At 43.2% G+C, this 21,682-nt stretch overlaps 1 protein-coding gene across 3 annotated transcripts in view; it reads left to right on the top strand.

Moving 5' to 3' along the window:
• The window catches only part of FRMD4A (FERM domain containing 4A), a 605,434-nt gene that overhangs the window by 257,291 nt on the left and 326,461 nt on the right, over positions 1–21,682 (top strand). Inside the window, exon 1 of one of the 3 annotated variants that reach the window (XM_081096659.1) lies at positions 21,512–21,658. The exons of the other annotated variants lie outside the window; for them this stretch is intronic. Within the exon in view, the coding sequence (XP_080952785.1) occupies positions 21,566–21,658 (93 nt within the window). The 5' untranslated portion in view covers positions 21,512–21,565. Of the gene's footprint in view, positions 1–21,511; positions 21,659–21,682 lie in introns of those variants that run through there. 3 annotated transcript variants of the gene reach the window in all.

Genomic DNA, 21,682 nt, shown 5'->3' on the forward strand with positions numbered 1-21,682 from the left:
TGAGGTCCAAAAAATGGTTAACTGTGTTATTTTAATGACCAATTTAATTAAACTGTATGGTGGTCTGATCACTACTTTGTACCTGACCTTCAAATAAATGGTTTTGTTGAGTAGAAAATCACTGCACTAGGGTGGGCAGCGAGATCATTCCAGAAAAACATTTTGTATATTGCCCAATGGCTCAGGCTTACACACTGTTGTACTTAGAGATTGTTTGAGATGAATGGCACTGTGCTCTCATTGAACCAAGGACCTCACTTCTCCAGTGCACTCATACCTTTGACATGGAGATTTATTTCCAGGGCTGCAGAATAACAGTTCTCTCTAGAAGGAGGGTTTACTCACAGTTTCCTCAGGGAATACCGAGGGGACACTGGCTTGCTGTCTCTACAGGGAATTCAGACAATGCCCACCCTCCAAGAACTTATCTGAGTCCTAACAACAAAATGTTGAGCCTGCTGCAGACAATTTTTTTCATAGACTTGGGAGAAGGAGGTGGTCACTCAAGATTCAAACAGAAAGAAACTCTAAATTAAAAAATCTAACCATAGCCCTCACAGGTTTCGATCAGTAGACAGAGTGTTGACCTGTGGACTGAAAGGTCCAAGGTTCAATTCCAGTCAAGAGCACAAGTCTAGGTTGTGGGCTTGAACCCCATTAGGGGGCATGCAGGCGGCAGCTAATCAATGATTCCCTCTCATCATTGATGTTTCTATCTCTCTATTCCTCTCCCTTCCTCTCTGGAATCAATATCTATATACATAAAAGCCTAAGTGACCAAACAACTGAACGACCAGTTGACCAGTTGCTATGATGTGCACTGACCACCAGGGGGCAGACGCTCAATGCAGGAGCTGCCCCCTGGTGGTCAGTACGCTCCCACAGCGGGAGCACTGCTCAGCTGACAATGGGCACCAGACCCCGGGCTCATGGCTGGTGAGCGCAGCTGCGGCAGCATGAGCCTCTCTTGCCTCCATGGCAGCGCTACTGAGCAGTGGCAGGCGCAGCGGGGCAGGATGAGTGGGAGCAGTGCAGTGCCTGGCCCAGGCTTGGGCTCCTCCCTGGCACACAAGAGGGTGCAGGCCAGGCTGAGGGACCCCACTGGTGCATGAATCCACGCACCAGGCCTCTAGTATCTATCTATAGATAGATGATAGATAGATAGATAGATGATAGATAGATAGATAGATAGATAGATAGATAGATAGATAGATAGATGATAGATAGATAGATAGATAGATAGATAGATGATAGATAGATAATCCATTAATGTTATTGTTTGACTATGCAGAACAAATTCTAGCATTTGTCTACTATATCAGGTATGTTGCTGATTATTGTTCTCAGTTGGTGGTATGCATCAGATCCTTCTCTAGTGGTCACTAATTTTGATCAGTGGGTAAAGTTTTTTGTTTTTTTTCCAACTGACTTAAGCCATCTATGGGGTGGAATCAGGATTCCAGGTTGCCACTACTGACTCCTTGCCTCCAACCTTCTCAAACACAGTGATCTCTGGGCTCAAATCCTTGGATCTATCGTGGCCCCCAGCCATGCTCCTGTTACTTAATGCGGCAAACCCCTTCTTCAGAGGTGTGCCCTGTGCCTCACTCGTTCTTGCTCATTGCCTTTTCCATGGAGTGAGAGGAATGTTCTCCTGTCCCCCTTTATCAGTGAGCTTTCCCTCACCCCCCAAGTCCCAGAGTGAGCACCCCGAATAAGGAAGTACACTCTTCTTTCATCTACCCCAAAAAGATAGTACAGTATTAGCCATTTATTCACTTTCCATGGTTTCAGTTACCTACAGTCAAACGTGGTCCAAAAATATTAAATGGAAAAATGCAGAGATGAACAATTTATATGTTTTCAATTGTGTCTTGCACTGTCTCCCTCCACCCTGATTGGGACGTGAATCATCCCTTTGTCCAGCATCTCCACACTGTACATGCTCCCCACCTGTTAGTCACTTAGCAGCCATACAGGCTATCAGATCAACTTTTCAGTAGCTCAATTATTGTGTTCCAGTCACCCTCATTTTATTTAATAATGGTCCTAAACCATTCACATAACTTTGATTAGAGTATATTGTTATAATTGTTCTTATTTCATTGTTAGTTACTGTTTCTTACTGTGTCTAATTTATAAGTTGAACTTTATTATAGGTATGTATATAAAGTAAAAACTATATATAGAGAGAGTTCAGTACTATCCACAGGTTCAGGCATCCAATGGGGGTCTTGGAACATATCCCCCACAGATAAGAGGAGGTACAGTATAAAATTGCATCCCATCTTGCCATGTCTTCTTGAGACTATAAGATCTGGAAGAAGGAGCTGTGCTAGTATCTGGCCCAGTTTCTGAATAAATATTGGTCAAAAGGATGAATGAAAGCACCAACGAAACTTCTCCATAGTTACCAAAAATATATCAATTAGACATAATATAGTCACTAAAAGAGATTCCCCACTCAATCTGCCTAACCCATTCTTTACCATATTTTCATCTATTGGTAAGTACTGATGGCAGTGAACTTGCCTTATAATATCGTATCTTAAAGTTTCCCCACCTTCAGACTGGTGTGGTCCTTCTGCTTCTAGGGTGCCTACTTTTCTGTATGTGCCCTGACCAGGGATTGAACCTGCAACCTTGGTGTATTGGGATGATGCTCTAACCAACTGAGCTACCCAGCCAGGGCATTAAATGTCTCTTATAAATGACATCCACAACCTACTACCAAATTCCTCATTCTCTCTTCATATTAACTCCCTTTTGGTCAAGTCTTCACTTTTGGAAATAGTTCAAGTGATTTAGTTCCCAAAAGTAGAATGTTCTTGATACATCGTCCTCAGAGACCTAGATCAAGGATACTAACCACTGACACTGCCCAAATTATGTAGTTTCTTAGCCTTGAACTTTTCTGTTTATGTTAGAGAAGAAGCCACTGCCATGGACTTCCCTTAGAGCCTAAGAAATTGTCTCAGAAAATTGCCATCTAAAGTTCTTGTTGGGACTGGGAGACTGTCTTAAATGAGAACTATTAACTGTACTCCATCAGCTGATCCCTTAGCCATCCCAAGAAGAGGATTAATGAAATAAACAAGTGTGTCTTTTATGAAGTCCCAGCTATTCAAAATACTTTGTCCAAATGTGATTCACAAGGAAAGAAAAAACCTGGTGTTGAAAGCCTTCCTGAGGTTCTCAGGAGACCAGAAAGACTGCCTCTAAGAAACACCTATCGCCCCCACTGGTCTCCTGGTTATATGGCTGACGGTACCGGTGAAAGGAGGCGCCTGGCTTGTTAAGTACCTGATGGCAGCTGTAGTTTTAAAAAATGTGGCAACCACATGGCAGCAGCGAGTTGAGACTGTTTTTGACGCTGCCTGCTCTGCCCTTGCGCCAAGTACAGACATGGCAAAAGCATCAGCTGATAGGAAGGTCTGTGCATATGAGTTTGCTCATCAGGGAAATACATTTTCTCTACATTCTTGGTTATTGAAGCCATCTATCACAACACTGAGCCCCCTCCCTCGTGCCTTTGCCTAACAAGGGACGCCTGTCATGAGGCCCACTCTATGTCCTCTATTAGAGGCCTGAGAACAGAATCCAAACCGTAACTCAGAGAACACTTACGTACAATTTATGACCAACTGTCAGGCTAAACTACTCGCACAGACTCCAAATCTGCTTTAGAAATAATATGATGCTTTTTAATCAAAAATTTCTTTGTCCTTTATGGTTGCTTTGTTTAATGATAAGTGCCCAATTAAGTGGGTCTGTATCTCCTTTGGGAAAATGAAAATTCATAGAAAGATACTAAATTGGACAGTTTCATCTGTTCCCACTTTAGAGAGCTCTGACAAGAGAAGGGGAAGTTTTATTGTAGAGCAAAGACTTTATATTCATAGTTTCTTCTCAATTTCATGTGGGCTACCTTATTTTTTGTCATCAACACTGGCTACTAAGTGGTCACACCCTGCCTGGAGACAGAGATTGGAATTCGCACAGGCCCTGAAGGTTGGAAATGGTTTAGGGAACAGGACAGAACTCCCTTGCAGACCGAGGCTGTTTCTCATAGCACAGTTACAGCAAGAATGGTAACTAGAGGCTTGACAGGGAGATTTTCTCAGGCCTGAAAAGTTGTTCAAAGCAATGGTCTTTCTTAAGATATAACATTTCAGCCTTGCCCTAGCCAATTCGGCTCAGTGGGTAAAGCACTGGCCTGAGAACTGAAGAGTCCTGGGTTCAACTCCAACCAAGTGCACGTACCTTGGTTGCAGGTTGCAAACTCGATCCACACCCAGCCCTAGTCGGACCCGTGCGGGAGGCAATCAATCAATGTGTCTCTCTCACATCAATGTTTCTCTATCTCTCTATCTCCTCCTCCCTTCCATTCTCTCTAAAAGTCACTGGAAAAATATTCTCAGGTAAGGATTAACAAAAAAACAAGCAAAAAAATTTCAGCCATAAAGGGAAAGAAATTCTGACACATGCTACAGCATGGATGAATCTTAAAAACATTATACAAAAAGAAATAAGCCAAACACAAAAGGACAACTATTGTCTGATTCCATTTTTATGAGGTCCCAAAAGTAGTCATATCCACAGAGATAGAAAATAGAATGCTGGTTGCCAGGGGCTGGAAAGCAAGAAGAAGGGGGAGTTGTTATTTAATGAGTCTCATAGTCATTTTTACAAGATGAAAAGAGCCCTGGAGATTGGTTGCACAACCATGTGAATGTACTTAACAATACTGAACTTTACACTTAACATAATGAAGATGGTCAATTTTATGTTATGTGTATTTTACCACAATTCAAATGTTTAAGGTAAAAAGCAAAGCATACTTTGGAGGCAGAAAATGAGAAATGGCATTTACAAGGTTTAATGGATATTCTTTAACTGGCAGAAGCTTGAGGAGTTGACACAAGAGATTAAATTTTTTTGCTTGATGTTTATCTACTCTTACAGAGGAGGGGGTGGGAGGATGGAGATGGGGGAGTGTGTAAAGGATCTAATAATATTCTGAGGAAAAATTTAGTACCCCCACAATTTTCGTTTCCTTGTTTTTCACAAGACTATGTGCTTTTCTGTCATCGCGTACAGAACAAGGTCTGATGCGTGTTTTACAAAGGACTATTGATGGCGTGTCTGTGTGAATTGCCTGAGCCTTGGTCACAGCCAACTTCTGTGGGACCCGCTGCCCCGTCTACAATACCCTCCAGTGTGTTTGGCCATTTATGAAAGGTCAGAAATGAACTGAGAAATGGCTAGAGTCAAAAACATGTGGCCCTATAAATATCAGAGTCAGACAGTTTATTTCATTTCCCCCACTCTGGCTTCTCACCCCATCTCACTATCCCTCTCTTTCACTGTCTGCTGAGGTTCCTGCATTTTGCCCGGTGCCTCCGACTGTGAAGTGACGTTATAAAGAGCAGACAGTGGCTAGATTTTCTTCACCTGGTGATAGCACCTTGTGCCCAGTCTGGTCCTTAGCGCCATTAATATAGCTCTTTATTTTCACCCTTTAAGATCTCCGGCTGCAAAGCACCAGCAAGCAGTTCGGTCTGCAATGTTCTGTTTTCTTTTAAGGGTTTCCACTCCCCATTAGTGGCAATTTTGCCTGGTGACTAAATTTGATGCCAGCCGTGTTTACTGAGCTGAGAGTTTGTAGGTTTGGGCTGTCAGCCTAAGACCAAATTGGAACGTTCATTATGACGTTAGCTGCCAAGCTGGAAGACTTTGAAGTGACGCTGGAACATCTGCTCATGGACGTGTTTGTAAGTAAAGACTTTCACTTATCCCACGTGCAATAGGCCTTCCTTGCCACCCCCACAGCCTTTGTGACTGTCCCCATTACTGACTCTGCTTCTGTTCCGCAGCACCTTGCAATTCTCTCTTATTTCTTACTGATGTGCCTTGCGGGGAGAACACCATAAACTCTCTAACTGCCTGAGGGGGCGGGGTGGTCTGTGCAGATCACATAGCAGAGAAGTGACTTTTAAAATCCAGCAACTTCCAGAATCAGAATAAATGGATGAAGAAATATAAAACATTTGCCAGAAGAGACAAAAGTAGTTTCAATGGGTATTCCTTGAGAGAATCAGATTGGTTTGGGAAGTGATCATTCCAGAAAAGAGGAGGGAAGTGGGCTCAAAATTCTGCATTTTTCCGATGAAGACGCCGAGGGCAGGAGAGAGCCAGAACTCCACTCTCCTCAGAGCCCCAGGCCCGGACCTGGTCACTTCTTAGGTATTAGGTTACCAAGACTTCCTCGGGAGTTGATTGTATGGGATGAGGCTGTTTGGGTGACTCGTTTTTAAAGAAACAGCAGGTGACAAGGACACTTCTGTTCTTGTGATGATTTTAGAAACAATCTTTGGAAACTCCTGGCACCCGTAGCAACTTAAACATCGCTTCGACCCCCACACTAACCACAAGCATTCTTAGTCTTTTCTCTGGGTTTTCGGTTGGTGACAGGTCTGTCTGTTCTGTATTATTGATGGGGTTTAGGGAACGATGGACTGTGAGAAACAGGCAGGTGGTAATGCAGCTGAAAGGTGTTCTCCTTCCAAGAACAACACTGGTGCTGCCCTGGGAAAGGCGGCTGCGGTGCGTTTCGAGGACACGCCAGTCTGCGTCTGGAATCTGGAAAAGGCTGTGGAGGGAGAGGGCAGGCTGCACATCACGGAGTCCCTCTCAGGAACCTTTCAGGAAATGATGTGTTTTGGCAGATGTGAGAGTCTGGGGCTTTTTTTCGTTATTAATTTATAATTTGTCTTCAAACTGAAGCAACATTCTGCTGGCAGGATTCCTAGAGGGAATTAGCCTTTCCAGGGCTGGGTACCAGGATTCATTGGAACGTAGGTTGGGTCGGGAAGTTGTGACTTAAGGAGGAATGTGTCAAGAATGGAGAGCATCCTTCTACATTTCCAGGGATGGAGGTTCATGGGCAGCAATAAGAAGAGAGAATGAGCAGCAGGATGGGGGCAATGCTTTGACAGCCGATGTCCTCTGCCCAGCCACCACTGCCTGCCGCGGTGGGGCTACTGGGGGGGGTGGGGGTCTCCAATGGGGGATTTTGTGGCATACCAAAGGGCTGGTGTGAGTTTGGTCATTTCAGGGGAAAAATTCATCAGGGAGTTATTTCATTTAAATACCCCAAAGTCATTAATGTATTACCTTTTCTCCTTAACTGCCCCTGCCCCACACCATTTTCCCAACACCTTCACCACCAGGATCTTGTTTGGAAGCTCCCAGATACACTCCCTCTTGGAAGGAAATGCAGCCACGCACTCCATCCTCTTCTGTAAATACAACCCATAATGTCATGGCCCCAGCTGAGATCCTTACAAGGTCTGATTTGGACTAATCATCTAACTACTCTCCGCATTCAGCATTTCTCCTTCAATTCATCCTACCATTGTCATCTCCAAAGCAACCTCCCCACATTCTATTTTTGCAATTAATGAGAAATTACCATTTAGACTAGTTTTAGGTTCATAGCAAAATTGAGCAGTAAGTACAGAGAGTTCCCATGTACTCCTCCCCCAACACACACACACAACCTCCTTCCCTGTGGACATCCCATACACAAGTGGTTACAATCCATGAACCCACATTGACACATCATTACCTCTCAAAGTCAATAGTTTACATTAGGTCCACTCTTGGTATTGTACATTCCATGGGCTTTTCAAATGTGTAATGATGTATCCTTCATTGCAGTATGTACAGAATAGTTTCACTGCCCTAAAAACCCTCTATGCTACATGTGTTCATCCTTCCCTCTCCTCTAACACCTGGTAATTGCTAATCTTTTTACTGTCTTCATAGTTTTGCCTTTTCCAGAATGTTAGAATTATATAGTATGTAATTTATTCAGATTGGCTTATTTCACTTAGCAAAATGCAGTTACGTTTCTAACATGTTGTTTTATGTCTTGATAACTCATTTCTTTTTAGCACTGAACAATATTCCATTGTCTGAATGTATCACTTTTTTTATCCATTCATCCACAGAAAGACATCTTGGTTGCCTCTGAGGCTGAGCAATTATGAATAAAGCTGTTACAAATATCCATGTGCAAGTTTTTAGGTGGACATAAGTTTCAATTAATTTGGATAAATACTAAGAAGCTCCATTGTTTGATCATATGGTAATAGTTTAGTTTTGCAAGAAAATGCCTAACTGTCTTCCATGGCCGCACTGTTTTACATCCCCTCAGCAGCAGCAAAAGAGAGTTCCTGGTGCTCCACATTCATGCCAACATTTGGTGTTGTTGTGGCAAATCAGTGTTTCGGATTTTAGCCATCCTAATAGGTGTGGAGAGATATATCATTGTCTTAATTTGCAATTCCATAATCATATACTATATGGGACATTTTTTTCATTGCTATTTGTATATGTTCTTTGGTGAGATGTCTGTTCAGGTCTTTGTCCATTTTTTAATCTGATTGTTTGTTTTCTTACTGTTGAGTTTTAACTGTTTATTGTATACTTTGGATACCAGTCATTTTTCAGAAACGTCTTTTACAAATATTTTCTCCCAGTCCATGGTTTGTCTTCTCTTTTTTTTAACAATGTCTTTTGCAGGACAGAAAATGTTCATTTTAATGACATCTACCTTATCAGTTATTACTCTCATGGATCACTTCTTGGTGTTGTATTTAAGATGGCATGGCCATACCCAAGGCCACTTCGGTTTTCTCCTATGTTATCTTCTAGGGGTTTTAAAGTTTTGTGTTTTATATTAAGTCTATGATCCATTTTGAGTTAATTTTTGTGAAGGGCATAAGGTCTCTGCTTAGGTTCATTTTTTCATTACATGTGGATATTCAGTTATTCCAGCACCATTTAGTGAAAAGACTATCTTTTCTCCATTATGCTATACTTGCTCCTTTGTCAAATCAGTTGATTATATTTGTGTAGATCTATTTCTGGACTCTCTACTCTGTGCCACTAATCTGTTGTCTATTCTTGCACGAATACCACACTGTATTAATGTGTGTAGCTTTACATTAAGTCTTGAAGTTGGGTAATACCAGTTCTCCAACTTGGCTCTTTTCCTTCAATATTGAGGTGACAATTCTGGGTCTTTTGCCTTCCATATAAATTTCAGAATCAGTTTATTGATACCCACAAAACAACTTGTTGAGATTTTTATTGGGATCATGTAAAATCTATAGGTCTAGTTGGGAAGAACTGACATTTTGACACTATTGAGGTTTCCTATCCTGAACAGGCAATATTTATCCATTTATTTAATTCTTTGTTGATATCTTTAATCAGCATTTTCCCATTTTCCTCATGTCGGTCTTATATTTTGTTAGAATTATGCCTACATATTTTATTTTGGGGTGCTAATGTAATTGGTAATGTGTTGTTGTTTTTTTTTAATTTCAAACTCCACTGTTCATTGCCAGTATAGAAGAAAGCAATTTATTTTTATATATTAACCTTGTATCCTGTAATATTTCTATAATTGTTAACTAGCTCCAGGAGTATGTTTTTTAATTCTTTCAGATTTTCTACACGGACAATCATGTCATCTGTAAACAATGACTGTTTTACTTTTTCTTTCCCTTGTATTTCATTTTCTTGTTACATTAGTTAGGACTTCCAGTACAAGTCTGAAAAGCTGTGGTGAGAAGGACATCCTTGCCTTGCTCCTGATCTTAGTGGAAAGCTTCAAGTTTCTCGCCATTAAATACTAGCTGTAGGCTTTTTGTAGATATTATTTCTCAAGTTGAGGAAGCTCCCTTTTATTCCTAGTTTAGTGAGGGTATTTATCATGAATGGGTGTTGGATTTTGTCAAATGCTTTCCCTGCATCAATTCCTCTGGTAAAATATTTTCTCCTGAGCACAAGCCTTGTTAAGAAGAACAGAATGCTCTGACATACCTCCATGTACACATTCCTAAAGAATATTGAGAATGAGCTTTGAAGTTGCATGCACTTGGATCTCAATCCCAGCTCAGCACCCTCCCTAGTCATGAGACCGTCTGCAAGTGTTGAATCTTTCTGAGCTTTTTGAGCTTTGATTTCCTTATCAATACAGTGTAGCTAAGACTACACAGTTTACAGGATCACAGTGAAGATTGGAAAGAGGTAATTTAAAGCAAGTAACAAGGCCATGCTTGATGCCAAGGAGGCACTTGGTGAGTTAACTCTCTTCTGCCTTTGTCTTCTCCTAGAAAAGGCATCTGTTTTAAGTCCCTGGCCACAAAGCGTTATTTCCCATTCTTCTGCTTCTCAAGCTCTACTCACTGTAATCACCTAACTCCCCTCTTGAATTATCAGGGGTTTGGGTTCTGTCATAGCACAGTGTTTCCTCCTTACTTTAACCACAGTTGTGGCTGTTTCTCCCGCCTGTTACCAAATTGTAGGAGGCACCTGGCCCTGAGCTCTGCAGCCAACAAGGGATGGAGCCTGGGCAGAGAGAGCTGTGCTTGGCTTCTGCTCTGCAGCTCAGCTTCTGAGGTGAGGACTCTGAGCAAGGTGACTTTTGGCTGCATTTCCAAAGCCATCTCCCAGGAGAGAGCCAGGAAGACTGTCTGACATCCCACAGGGCTTGGAAGGATTAAAAACCCACATAAGAATGAGGGCAACTGACATCCACGGGACAGTATCTCTTCTCATCCTTGCTCGGGACGACAGGCTTTCTCACATGCGTCTAATTGTCTAGAAAGAGAATTTCCATCAGAGGGCCATTAGCCTTGGCTTTCCTCTAAAGCTCCGAGCTGCTCATTAGGATGTCATCCCACTATCTCAAGAACAGCTGTTTCCATATTGACACTTCCTTTCCAGGATTACAAAAGGCCACTGGGGGGTTTTGTGGGATTGCAAGGCTTTGCAAGATGAGATAAAAGGGACACATCAGACCTGGTGTTTCATAATTAGTTGTCACCACTCTGGGGCTCCTGTAGTTGCTGCAATGCTGCTGGGTTCATGAACAAAAATAACACACATGGGTGTGAATGAGCAGACACACACACACACAACACCGCAGTACAGTAAAGAGCACAAAAGGTGAACTCAGTCAAAGTGTATGAATGACTCTTCATGACTAGCTCCAGAATTGCTAGCAATGCTGTGGCTGGTGTAGTTGTCTTGTTCCTTTTGTCTATCTATCTTCACCTTGTTCCAAAGGATTCAAGGGTCTTCTGTCCAAAATACAGCTTGGAGGCTTCATGTCACCAGCAGGTCCATGGACTAAGAACCCTGTAACATACACTGAAGGAAAAAAGAGCAGAGGGAATTAAGCAGGTCTCCCGAAACACTGTTTGTTGCATTAAATAACCAGCTATCTAGAGTCAAGTTTGTTCATTCAGAAAGAGGCTGGGGAGCTCCAGCTCTCCCTTCCAGCATTCCATGCACACTTTCTCAAGGCCCTCCGTGACCTTCCGGTTACTACCCACTGCTCTCAGTTTTTATCTGGCTTAAACTCTATAACATTGCTCCTTCTGTTTGTAATTTAATTCTTGTTTTTATCAAAATAATACACATGCATGACAATGTTAATAACATTCTAAAGTTCAAGAGTATTACAGGGCTTATAAAAAACACAGCCCCAGACCCTTTCTCTCAGTCTCTGAGTCCCTCTCCCCAGGGCCACCGCAGATATCCCTTTCAGCTGTTGCTTCTAGTAGTTAACTCTGTTTCTCAATAATATAATTATATTTTGATTTCTTAATTGCTCAATTTTTGGCATTTTATGCTGCCTCCCTAAAGGATGAGGCTTTAACTTACTCCACATTCCACAAGCACACACATATCTCTTCTTTCTTTCAAATATATCTATATCACAGTTTAAATAAAAATTCAGTTTTTTATTCTACCAAATATTGCTTATAGCTGAGAAATATTGTATATTATGATTATATACCTGAATTTTATGACTTTATGTTTTTCCAGGAGTTAGTAATTACCTTGTTTCATTGTTTTCTTAATATTTACCCCTCAATCATTTTTCTCTAAATTCTTCAATAGAACTACTTATCTCCTCTCAATTTGAGAAACTCATCAAATAATCAACATATTCTCTTTTATTTTCTTATTTTTGAGATATTCTTCCTGGAGTCCTTCATCCTCCTGCAACAACTGGGCTAGCTTCTAAGTCTCTTGTATGACTATATTTTTAGGCTCCTCTTTTCACCTCTCCTGTGATTAGTTCTTATTTTCTTGGAACTTATGTTCTTCTCTCTGTAGGTCAACTTTCTTTTGCTAGAGACTATCTTCCAGTAAACTTCTGAGAAAGGGTGAGTGAAAGGTGAACTTTTTGTTCTTGAATATCTGCCCTCACACTTAACTTGTTGAGTGGTTACTTATCTGCTGTTGAAACCTAGAGCTGCATTTCTATGCTTGACTCTTAAGTTCCAGGTCAAAATGTTCAGGGACCAGAAGCTCTGTATGTCTGAAGCTACTCATTTTCATCTCCCCAAACATTCTCCTCTTCCTGCGTAACTAACAAGACCATCCTTCCTCTAGTCCAGTGGTTCTCAACCTTCCTAATGCCGCCACCCTTTAATACAGTTCCTCATATTGTGGTGACCCTCAATTTCATTGTTACAAACTGAACATAATTAAAGCATAGTGATTAATCACAAAAACAATATGTAATTATATATGTGTTTTCCGATGGTCTTAGGCGACCCGTGTGAAAGGGGTCGCGACCCACAGGTTGAGAACCGCTGCTCTAGTCCCTTAATATAGAGGAACACTGTATACCTCCCTCCATCATTTATGATTCCCCAATATCTTGTATTCAACCTCTCACCACTATCCTACTGCTGGACTTAATCATTACTTATTTGGACATTTGCAACAAACTTGTAATTGCTCTCCTGGCCTCTAATACACTTTGTTTCTCCATGGTACTATGCATCCTCTATCATTCAAGTTCAACAAATTTAGGCTAGAAGGTATTACTTCTTCCCCCAAAAGTAACTTTTAATGACTCCCTCTTGCTCACAGAATAAGGTCTAAAATATATTTTTATATGCTATACAAGTCGTAACCTGGTCTCATTGTCATTTTTTACTGCCTTTTTTCTCACATGTGATTCTACTATTTCATTTAATTTTTACAACAGTCTATTATCTGTGTTCATACTATAGAGGTTTAAAATTCAAATAGAATGGAATACCTCTAAGCAAGCAGTAACTATTAGAATCCCCTATCCATCCTCATTTATATCTAAAGATCTGTCCACTACAGAAGAAATAGCTAAGATTTTGCCCATTCTGGTCACAATCTCTTACTGAGAAACCCTAGGCATTTTGACTTCTGAGATGTTGGGAATCCTCTGCCATGGTCGGCAAACTGCAGCTCATGAGCCACATGTGGCTCTTTGGCCCCTTGAGTGTGGCTCTTCCTAAGCCTTAGGAGTACCCTAATTAAGTTAATAACAATGTACCTACTTATATAGTTTAAGTTTAAAAAATTTGTCTCTCAAAAGAAATTTCAATCGTTGTACTGTTGATATTTGGCTCTGTTGACTAATGAGTTTGCTGACCACTGCTCTAGTGCATACTCAAGATAAACCATAATCCCATGATGTGAGATCTCCAACCACCCATCTTTCTAGCAGATCAAGTGCTTTCCTTCTTCACCTTGGGAAAATACAGACTACATGGCTTACCCCAGAGACCCCAGGACAAATGGGCAGTTGCCCTTTGGAGGGATGTGTTCCTGGCAAAGGAGAGAAAGCTATCCGATAGCCCAAAGAAAGCCATCCTCCTTTGAAACACCACAGAGATTACGTAAATAAACCAAGATGAACCATTCTCCTGTTGAAGAAAAATGACATGTTAAACTTCTGAAAAAGGGAAGCACGGACATTAGAAGATTTAAAAGTTGATTGTTAGCCACCCAATGCTTATCTAAGACACCTGAAATTTGGAGGCTAAGCCTAGTAAAAATAAAATGTCGACATTCATTGACTATTTGAAGGTGTACTATATATATTCCACTAATCCTGGGTAGTCAATACCATAGATAAGGACATTATTTATTTTGCCATTCTAGGTGCAATTAACAGTTTACCCTGTGCAAACTTTATAAACATGGCAAATCAATGCTGGTTATAAAAATCCATCCACAACTGATAGCACATGAAAAAGGGCTTTGCAAAATGGCCTTGAAAGCCAATCCACACAGCCAGCCCTGCACGGGTCAGCTTATTACCTACTTAATCACACAGGCACTCTGGCAATTTTATTGATTTGTCAGGACCTGAACATGACATCACTCCTAATAGCACATGCAGTAAGCCATTACCACCATGCAGAATGCCTTTATCCCAGGCTGCAGCCACTGATTGCCTGACTTAGCCCCCTGCTGGGAAGGGCAAGTGGTGTTCTGACGGGGCAAAGCATACCAAGGCCAGATGTGAGACCTTCCTGTGGAGGTGAATAGTTGTATGATTTTGACAGCATGTTGACAAGCCTGGTATTTAATGTCCATGAAGCAAGGGATGCTAAGACAGAATACTAATTCTTACAGGCCATTCATATTTTCCACTTGACTTTCTCCACAGCTTGATTATTGCCATTAAGATTGAGTGAGATTCTGGGATGCCCAATTAGCATGTGAGGTTTTCATCCAGCAAATGCTGTGTTTTCTTCCTACCCTGGAAGAATGAAGATCTGGCTTCCTTTGGGATGGGATGTGTGTTTTTGCATTGATGGAGATAGAAGGCCTTATGCCAGGCTGATTCTCTTCTCCTACTTACTAAAATAAAACATACAAAACAGAAAGGGTCCAAGAAGAAGCCTGCTTACCACCCAAAATATGTGACTAAGCTGGATGACCTCCAAGGAATTCAGATGGATAAAACACAGACGTTACAAAACAACATGGTGAGGTCCAGGAGGCTGTTGTGGTGATGGAGGCAACAGGCAAATAGTATGTAGAATTGAGAATGGAATAAATGAGGGGTGTGTGTGTATGCCATTCACAAAGGACTTTTATAAACACCATTTCATTCTATCCTGTTGGGTAGGTGTTCAAGTACAAGCTCAGGTAAAAGCTTTTTTCACTTCACTACAAACATAGCTATAGCGAGGAGCGGAGTTCAAACAACAAAAGAAAACTCTTCCCATAAGCAAACATTCCCTTATATCCTGAACTGGTGGCCTGGCACCTGATACATAGCAGCCATACAGGAGAGTACAGTGGTTAATGGAGTCTGAAGCCACCTACAGCATCACCTGGGCAGGTCACTTCCCTTCTCTATGCCTCGATGTTGTCAACTTCATTTAGGGTAAATAAGAGCAGCTATTTGATAAAGTGTTGTGAGAATTAAATGAACTAACATATTTTAAAACCTTTAAATTATTGACTGCAATTGAATGTGCCATATAAGGGGGTTGCCATTATTTTATTAGACACATAAAAATAATTGGTGAATGAATGATGTGGCATAAGCAATAAAATGAAATAAAATCGTTTTAGAGAAGGGCAAGGCCAATATCATAGAGCTCGGTATCAGATACCGGAAGAGCACAGACAACGTAATCTCAGGAGCAAGTAGTAGAGGCACTTGCCTAGTACACCAAAACTTTACCAGCCACGATATTCAGAAGTAAAAAAAAAAACAAAAACAATTCAGTTTAAACTTCTTTTATTTATTTTTTGCCTGTCTGTTCATGAAGACCTATTAAATGAAACCCAGAATGTAGTCAAAGTAGACAATGGAAAGGGAAAGAAGGAAAGGAGGGAGGAAATAAGAAAGGGAGGAAGGAAACAAGGAAGGAAGGAAGGGAGGAAGGAAGGAAGGAAAGAAGGAAAGAAGGAAAGGAGGAAGGGAGAAGGGAGGGAGGAAAGGCAGGGAAGGAAAAATTTAACTGCCCACCCAGGTGAGCTATAGTTCTACCCACTGTTTCTTCCAAATGCCATAGGAGCAGGAGCAGTATGTGCAAAGATGGTAATGCTAACAGTGCACTGTGTTGATGCAAACCTTAGTTAAAGCCGAGAGAAAGGCAAACTCTCCTGCTCTGGTGAAGTGCAGATAATCTCCCAGGCCCCAGATATGAGGTCTGGTGATGACTATGTTGCTTGATGTCTTCGTCCTGCTCTTAGGGATATTAGGTTTCATGTTTGGCCTAAATTCTGGCCACTTTTCACATAGAAAATTATGGATGTAGGCAGTGTTTCAGTTTGCATAACCTCAGTCACAGCTTCCTCTAATGAGATGTGACATGAATTACCAGGTGAGCTGAGCTAGGAGCTAAGGGACATGGTGTGGGATGTTGAAGAAACACAGGCCTCCCCTTCTAAGCTTCCCTCCTTCCTACTCTAGGAATTACCCAAATTGGTTAGGGCTATGTTTCCTTTGTGTGTATGTGTTTGGGTCGATCTCATCCTATTTATCCTCCTACTTGTTTTACCGGGCAATAATTGACAAGGGAAAACTTCGTTCAAGGCTACAGCTTCTCCCCTCCCCCAGCTCTGTGGGTGATGTCTGCAGTGGGAAAGGAGGGGTGTGGGCCCCTCCTGCCTGGGCAGCCTCTAGCATGTCCAGGGTTGAGGTGGGCGGGAGAGGCCAGGACAGGAAAGTCTCTCTCCCTCTGGTACTGACAGGTGTTTAAACCCAACTCTTGTCCCTGTGGTGTGCTTCATGGGGCTTTGAAGGCCCTTCCTGCCTTTCCCATTGCTGGGGGTTTCTCAGTGCAATTCCCTGGCATAGCCAGGCTTCCCTTCAAGACTCCTCTCTTCGCCTGGGCCCCACACCCAGCCCCTTCCAGGGGGGCTTGGCTTGCTCTTCACATAACACACTCAGTACCTACGAGGAACCAAGACCAACTCTCTCAGCCACCACATCTGACCCAAAGCAGTGGGATGGAAGTTACTCCCAATATCCCACTCCTTCCTTCCCTTTCCTGCCAACAGCTGCTCCAGTCAGTCCATTTTCCTTTAAAAAAAACTCCCTGTATCCTCCCAAGATGCTCCTCAAAGCCCCTCTCATCAGGCCCTTAGCCAGGGGACATTGGCTCCCACCTCTTCCTTCTCCCCCTTCTCCTCTCTAACAGCCTGGAGGACAAGGTCAACTTAGGGCTCAGAACTGTGGTCAGTCCCTCCTTCCAGCCCCTGAGTGGATGTGGAAGTGGATAATGGTTGGTACCCATTGTCTCAAGATCTCCAGTAAAAGTGAGGAGGGCCTCCTTGTAATATCCTTTTAAATTCACTTGAATGACGTTAACAGAGGCATCTACTGTGTGTGTTTTCTATTGTCTTTGTTTCCTTGATATAAGCACTATTTCACCTTTTACCAGAGAAAGAACGCAAGTGAACAGAAAGAGAAGACATAACACTTTCCGAATGGAGTCTGCCTATCTTTTCCCAAGGGCACTTCAGCTCACCCCCCTGCCCCAAGCTCCCGGTGGCCCCAGGCTGTCTGTCCCCTGACCCTGGAGCTTCATTATGGCACCTATTGTGCACTGTGTCCCCAGTTACCAACCCCCCACCAAGCCGACATTTCTATCCTATAGACAATTCTTTTCGTATTCTGCCAAATGAACAAAATAAAGCATTACCAATGAGCATGCTTAGTGCTGGTGAGTTATACTGAGGGAAGATATGCACACGTGTGGGCCTCCAGGTTGCCAAGGGTCGGCTGCACAGCCACTTCAGGCACTAGGCCAATAGCTGGAATAGTCCCCGAGTCCAGTGTGTCACTGAGCAGAGCCCAGAGGTTGCAAAGACCAATCCTCATATCTGCGCCATGACCCAGGATTCTGTCAGGGGGACCCGCCCTGCCCACGGCTTGTTAGCTGGCACCAGCTTGGCCAGGGCCTGATTTGTGAGTCAGCTATTGCCCCTGTGCCCACCCACTCTGCCCGATGAAGTTGGACCCCTCCTGCTGCTGCCTCTCCCAGGACCCGGTTGTAAACTGCCTTCTCTCTGACAGGCCTTCATCTCCAACTCCCTTTTCCACCCCAGTGCTATTCCTGATCAAGAACACCCATTTGATTTGATACATCTTGCTTCAGTGTATCAAGACATTGATTTATCTGAAATGTGGTTCAATCGTTTCCTATGCATTTTTGTTCCAGAGCTTGAGTGTAAACATTTTAATTGAGACTAGAAGGAAATGTTCAAAACAAGCAACCCCAAACTTCACTGGCCTTGAGTGCTCTGTTCCAGGAGGCATCAAAAGCAGCAGCTTCAAGGACCCTAGGGCAGATGTGTGTCTTCTCCACCCTATCTCCCCAGGGTTCAGAGACACCCTATCCTGGTCCCATCCTCCCTATCACCCTCAGATCTGTTCCCTTTCCTCTCCCTTGCCTGGGTGGCTAGTTTCCTGCCTTCAGTGCATAAAAGACACCGGTGGGAGATTGGAGGGGGTAAGAAGGGAGAAGCAGGGCAGTCCTCCCCCACCCCCACCCAGCACTGGCATATGACTCCAGCAGTGGTGGGGTCCCCAGCCTCGGTCAGGTGACCATCTCCTCCCTGTGTCCCTCAGACCAAGGCTTATGCTGGCTTCCGGCTGCCTCCCCAGCTCCTGTGGGCTTCTTTCTCTTCCATCACCTGTGCTTAGCTCCAGCAGACATTGAAGCCGTGGTTCCAGAGACCCCAGAGCTGCTACATCTAACACCATTTCCAGTATCGAAAGATGTTTTTCATTTTTCTGAGGGCCCACGGATGTAGCTCCTTTTTGGATTTCCAGCCTGCTGTCCTCTGATCAAGTCCTCTGTGACGGGAGGACCGGGCGGAGGGGGGGGGGGGGGGGCAGTATAACTGACTTCGGTTTTCAGCTTGGCTCTGACAGTTCCAGCTGTGCCACCTTAGTCAACTTCTGAAACCTCTCTGAGCTCCAGCTTCACCACCTGTACAATATGAATAATGAAACTCAATTCTGCCATTGAGATAACCTTTGGTAACTTTCCAACATATTGTCTACTTCCAGCATGGCGGCTGCTGGGTACTCATCAGTCCCCTCAGCTCTCCTGAAGTGGTCACATCCCCTAAGGTGTGAGTGCATATCCCCTCCAGGGAAACATGTTTGTGTTAGTGGCCTTCTAGAAATAAATACTTTACACTCAAGAATTAATTTTAAATGTACAAATCCCAAACACCCACAATTAGGAAGGTGGTTTTGGACAAGCTGACCTTTGAGAGCCTTCCTATTTCTCTATGAGGACTGGGGAGGGCTTTGGGCCACCTTCTCCTCTCCATTAGCTGGAAGGAGGTGCTGATATGAGAAATGATCCTGCTCCCCGTCCCCTAGGGGGGAAGGGGGAATGTGTGGGGCTCAAATGTGTGGGAGTCTGGCCCAGGGTTATTTTTGTTTCCATTAACATTCTCTTCTATATGTATTTTAACCTTAATCAATTGCACATGTTTTAGTTTTATTTGCACTTAGTTCATTAAGGTGTCCCCTATGATCTGAACTATGCCATGAGGCCTTAAGCTCTTCAGTGAAATGTTCATTAATACCCCTGGGAAACAGGAAGTTGCATTTAGTCAAATATAAATAAAGTCAGCTCCCAGGGGCTTTGCCCTGGCCTGGGTCAGGAAGGAGACGGGGACTTCGCAGTTGATCTGATCCAGTGCCCCCTCTCAGACTGCGCTGGAGGAAGAAATTCCCAAGACTCCGGACAAATAAGTGCTTTGAAAATGTGCCTGTCCTTTGTTCAACATCATTAGATAGTGAAGTGGGGTTTTATAAAGGAAAGAGATTCTATTGATTTGGCCAAATAATTGGGTATCATTCCAGATTTATTGAAACCAGGCAGTGCAGGGAGGAAGTGAGGAATGGGAGGAAAGGTATGGAAGCCTAAACCACCTCGCCAAAGACGCCCGCAAGGCCTGTTGTAGAGCTTTCCGTCTTTCCCGTCTCTCCTGCTCTCACCCTCTCACTAACTCTCTGGCTGCACATATGGAACCAATTACCAACAAAGCCCGATTGTTATATATTTGGAATTTCCCACATCAACTTGATGCTTTCTTTAACTGACTCTTAATGTGTGTCTGCTCTGGGTGACCAGACCCACATTTCCAGCCTGCCCACCCCCTCCTCCATCCCTCCCTCCCTTCGAAGAGTCTTTTTTCTGATTCATTTTATAGTGGTATAAAATTCCACTCCTTCCCTTCACACCCCACCCCCACTTCCTATTAGTTTCTTTGAATAAACAGAACATTCTTTTCCATCATTTTCAATAAACTGCTCTGTAGAGAGTAAATATAAGCTGGTTCCCAACGCATATGAGTGATATCAGGTTAACACCCAAAAGCATGGGATGATTACAAAGGAAATGGCATCTCTTTCATAAAACCCAGAACGGAGAAGAGCAGTGGATTTTGGAAATACGTTTAAAAGAAGGAGACTAAAACACTTCCAACCGCGGAAGCCCCTAACTTGCTTTTCTTTGTAGTCATTTTCTCTGCTACAGAAATAGGCAGTTTTAGGGAGGAGCAACGATGGGGGAGGGGCAAGTACACAGCATATCCTTTATACAGTATTACAGAAATGTTAAAATTTTAGAGCATGTGTACCCTCAGACAACCTGAGAAGACTGTCTGATACAGAATTATACAATAAGATTAGAAAATAATAGGCAAATGTGATGGATGAAAATGAGCTTGGACCGCTCTGTTCAGAGCCTCATAAAGTAAAACACAACTTCTTCATGTTTACTGGCACACATAAAAATAAATGTTCTATAACAGACATTTAAAGAGGAGGTGCCAAATGCAAGTAGATTTGAGTTGATTCATCTGAACCACGTGGACAAACATTTTTCCCTCCCGTCTCTCACTCTTTCTCTTTGTGGGCTGCATTCACATATATAATTCATTGTATGCCTACCTTTATTTTCTATGTGTTGGAAAGCAGGAGGAAAAAAAACCAAACAGATATGCATGTCTGTTGCTCAGGGTCATACTATAATTTGTGCCTGTGAACAGGGACGACCCCCTCCCCCCAAATCCCTAATGTACTATGTCACCAGTCCTCAGACACTTCTTCCTGTGCTGGGAAGAGAGAAATCAGAATGCAGAATTTCCCCGGAATCTCCGCACCAGATGGTGATGTTCCAAATAGTCTTCTTAAGGTGAGCACGTGACCTACTGTACAGCCCAGGGGCTCCGGCCTCACGTGACGGAATGAGTAATACGTCTGATAGAGCTTTGATTAGACGACTGACCTGGTTACCATCTGTAGCCACGAGAAACAAAGTTGACATTTCTGGATCACTCCCCCCAGAAGCGTTGCCGGCCCGCTTCTGGGACACGCAACCTCACGGAGAGGCTGACACGCAGGGGCCGACAGCAGGGAGCCAAAGCTACGCTGCTGAGAGCACACTCAACTCGCAGAACTTGGGCTATTTTTCTTCTTCCCCATCCCCCCACCTCCCGACAAACCACCTCTTGACTCATATGGTCGGAAGAAAAACTCTCTCCGTCATTTGATAGTTGGGAAACCTCCAGGAGACCGTAACTTTGTTTAGAGGAAGCCTCTGTCTCTCCCTTCGCTGGGAACGCTTGCGCACGCGCACAGACACACACACACACACACACACACACACACACACACACACACACTCACACTCACACACAGCTCTACACCATGGTGGTTCAGGCTGCGGTGGCTCCGAATAGACCCCAAAGACTTTTATTGAAAATTCCTTATGGATCCCTGAGAAGACGCAGCGTGGAGAGGGTAAGCGACGTGGCGGGCTGCTTG

The sequence above is a fragment of the Myotis nattereri genome (assembly GCF_964212035.1).
Source record: "Myotis nattereri genome assembly, chromosome: 1".
Classification (NCBI taxonomy): Eukaryota; Metazoa; Chordata; class Mammalia; order Chiroptera; family Vespertilionidae; genus Myotis; species Myotis nattereri.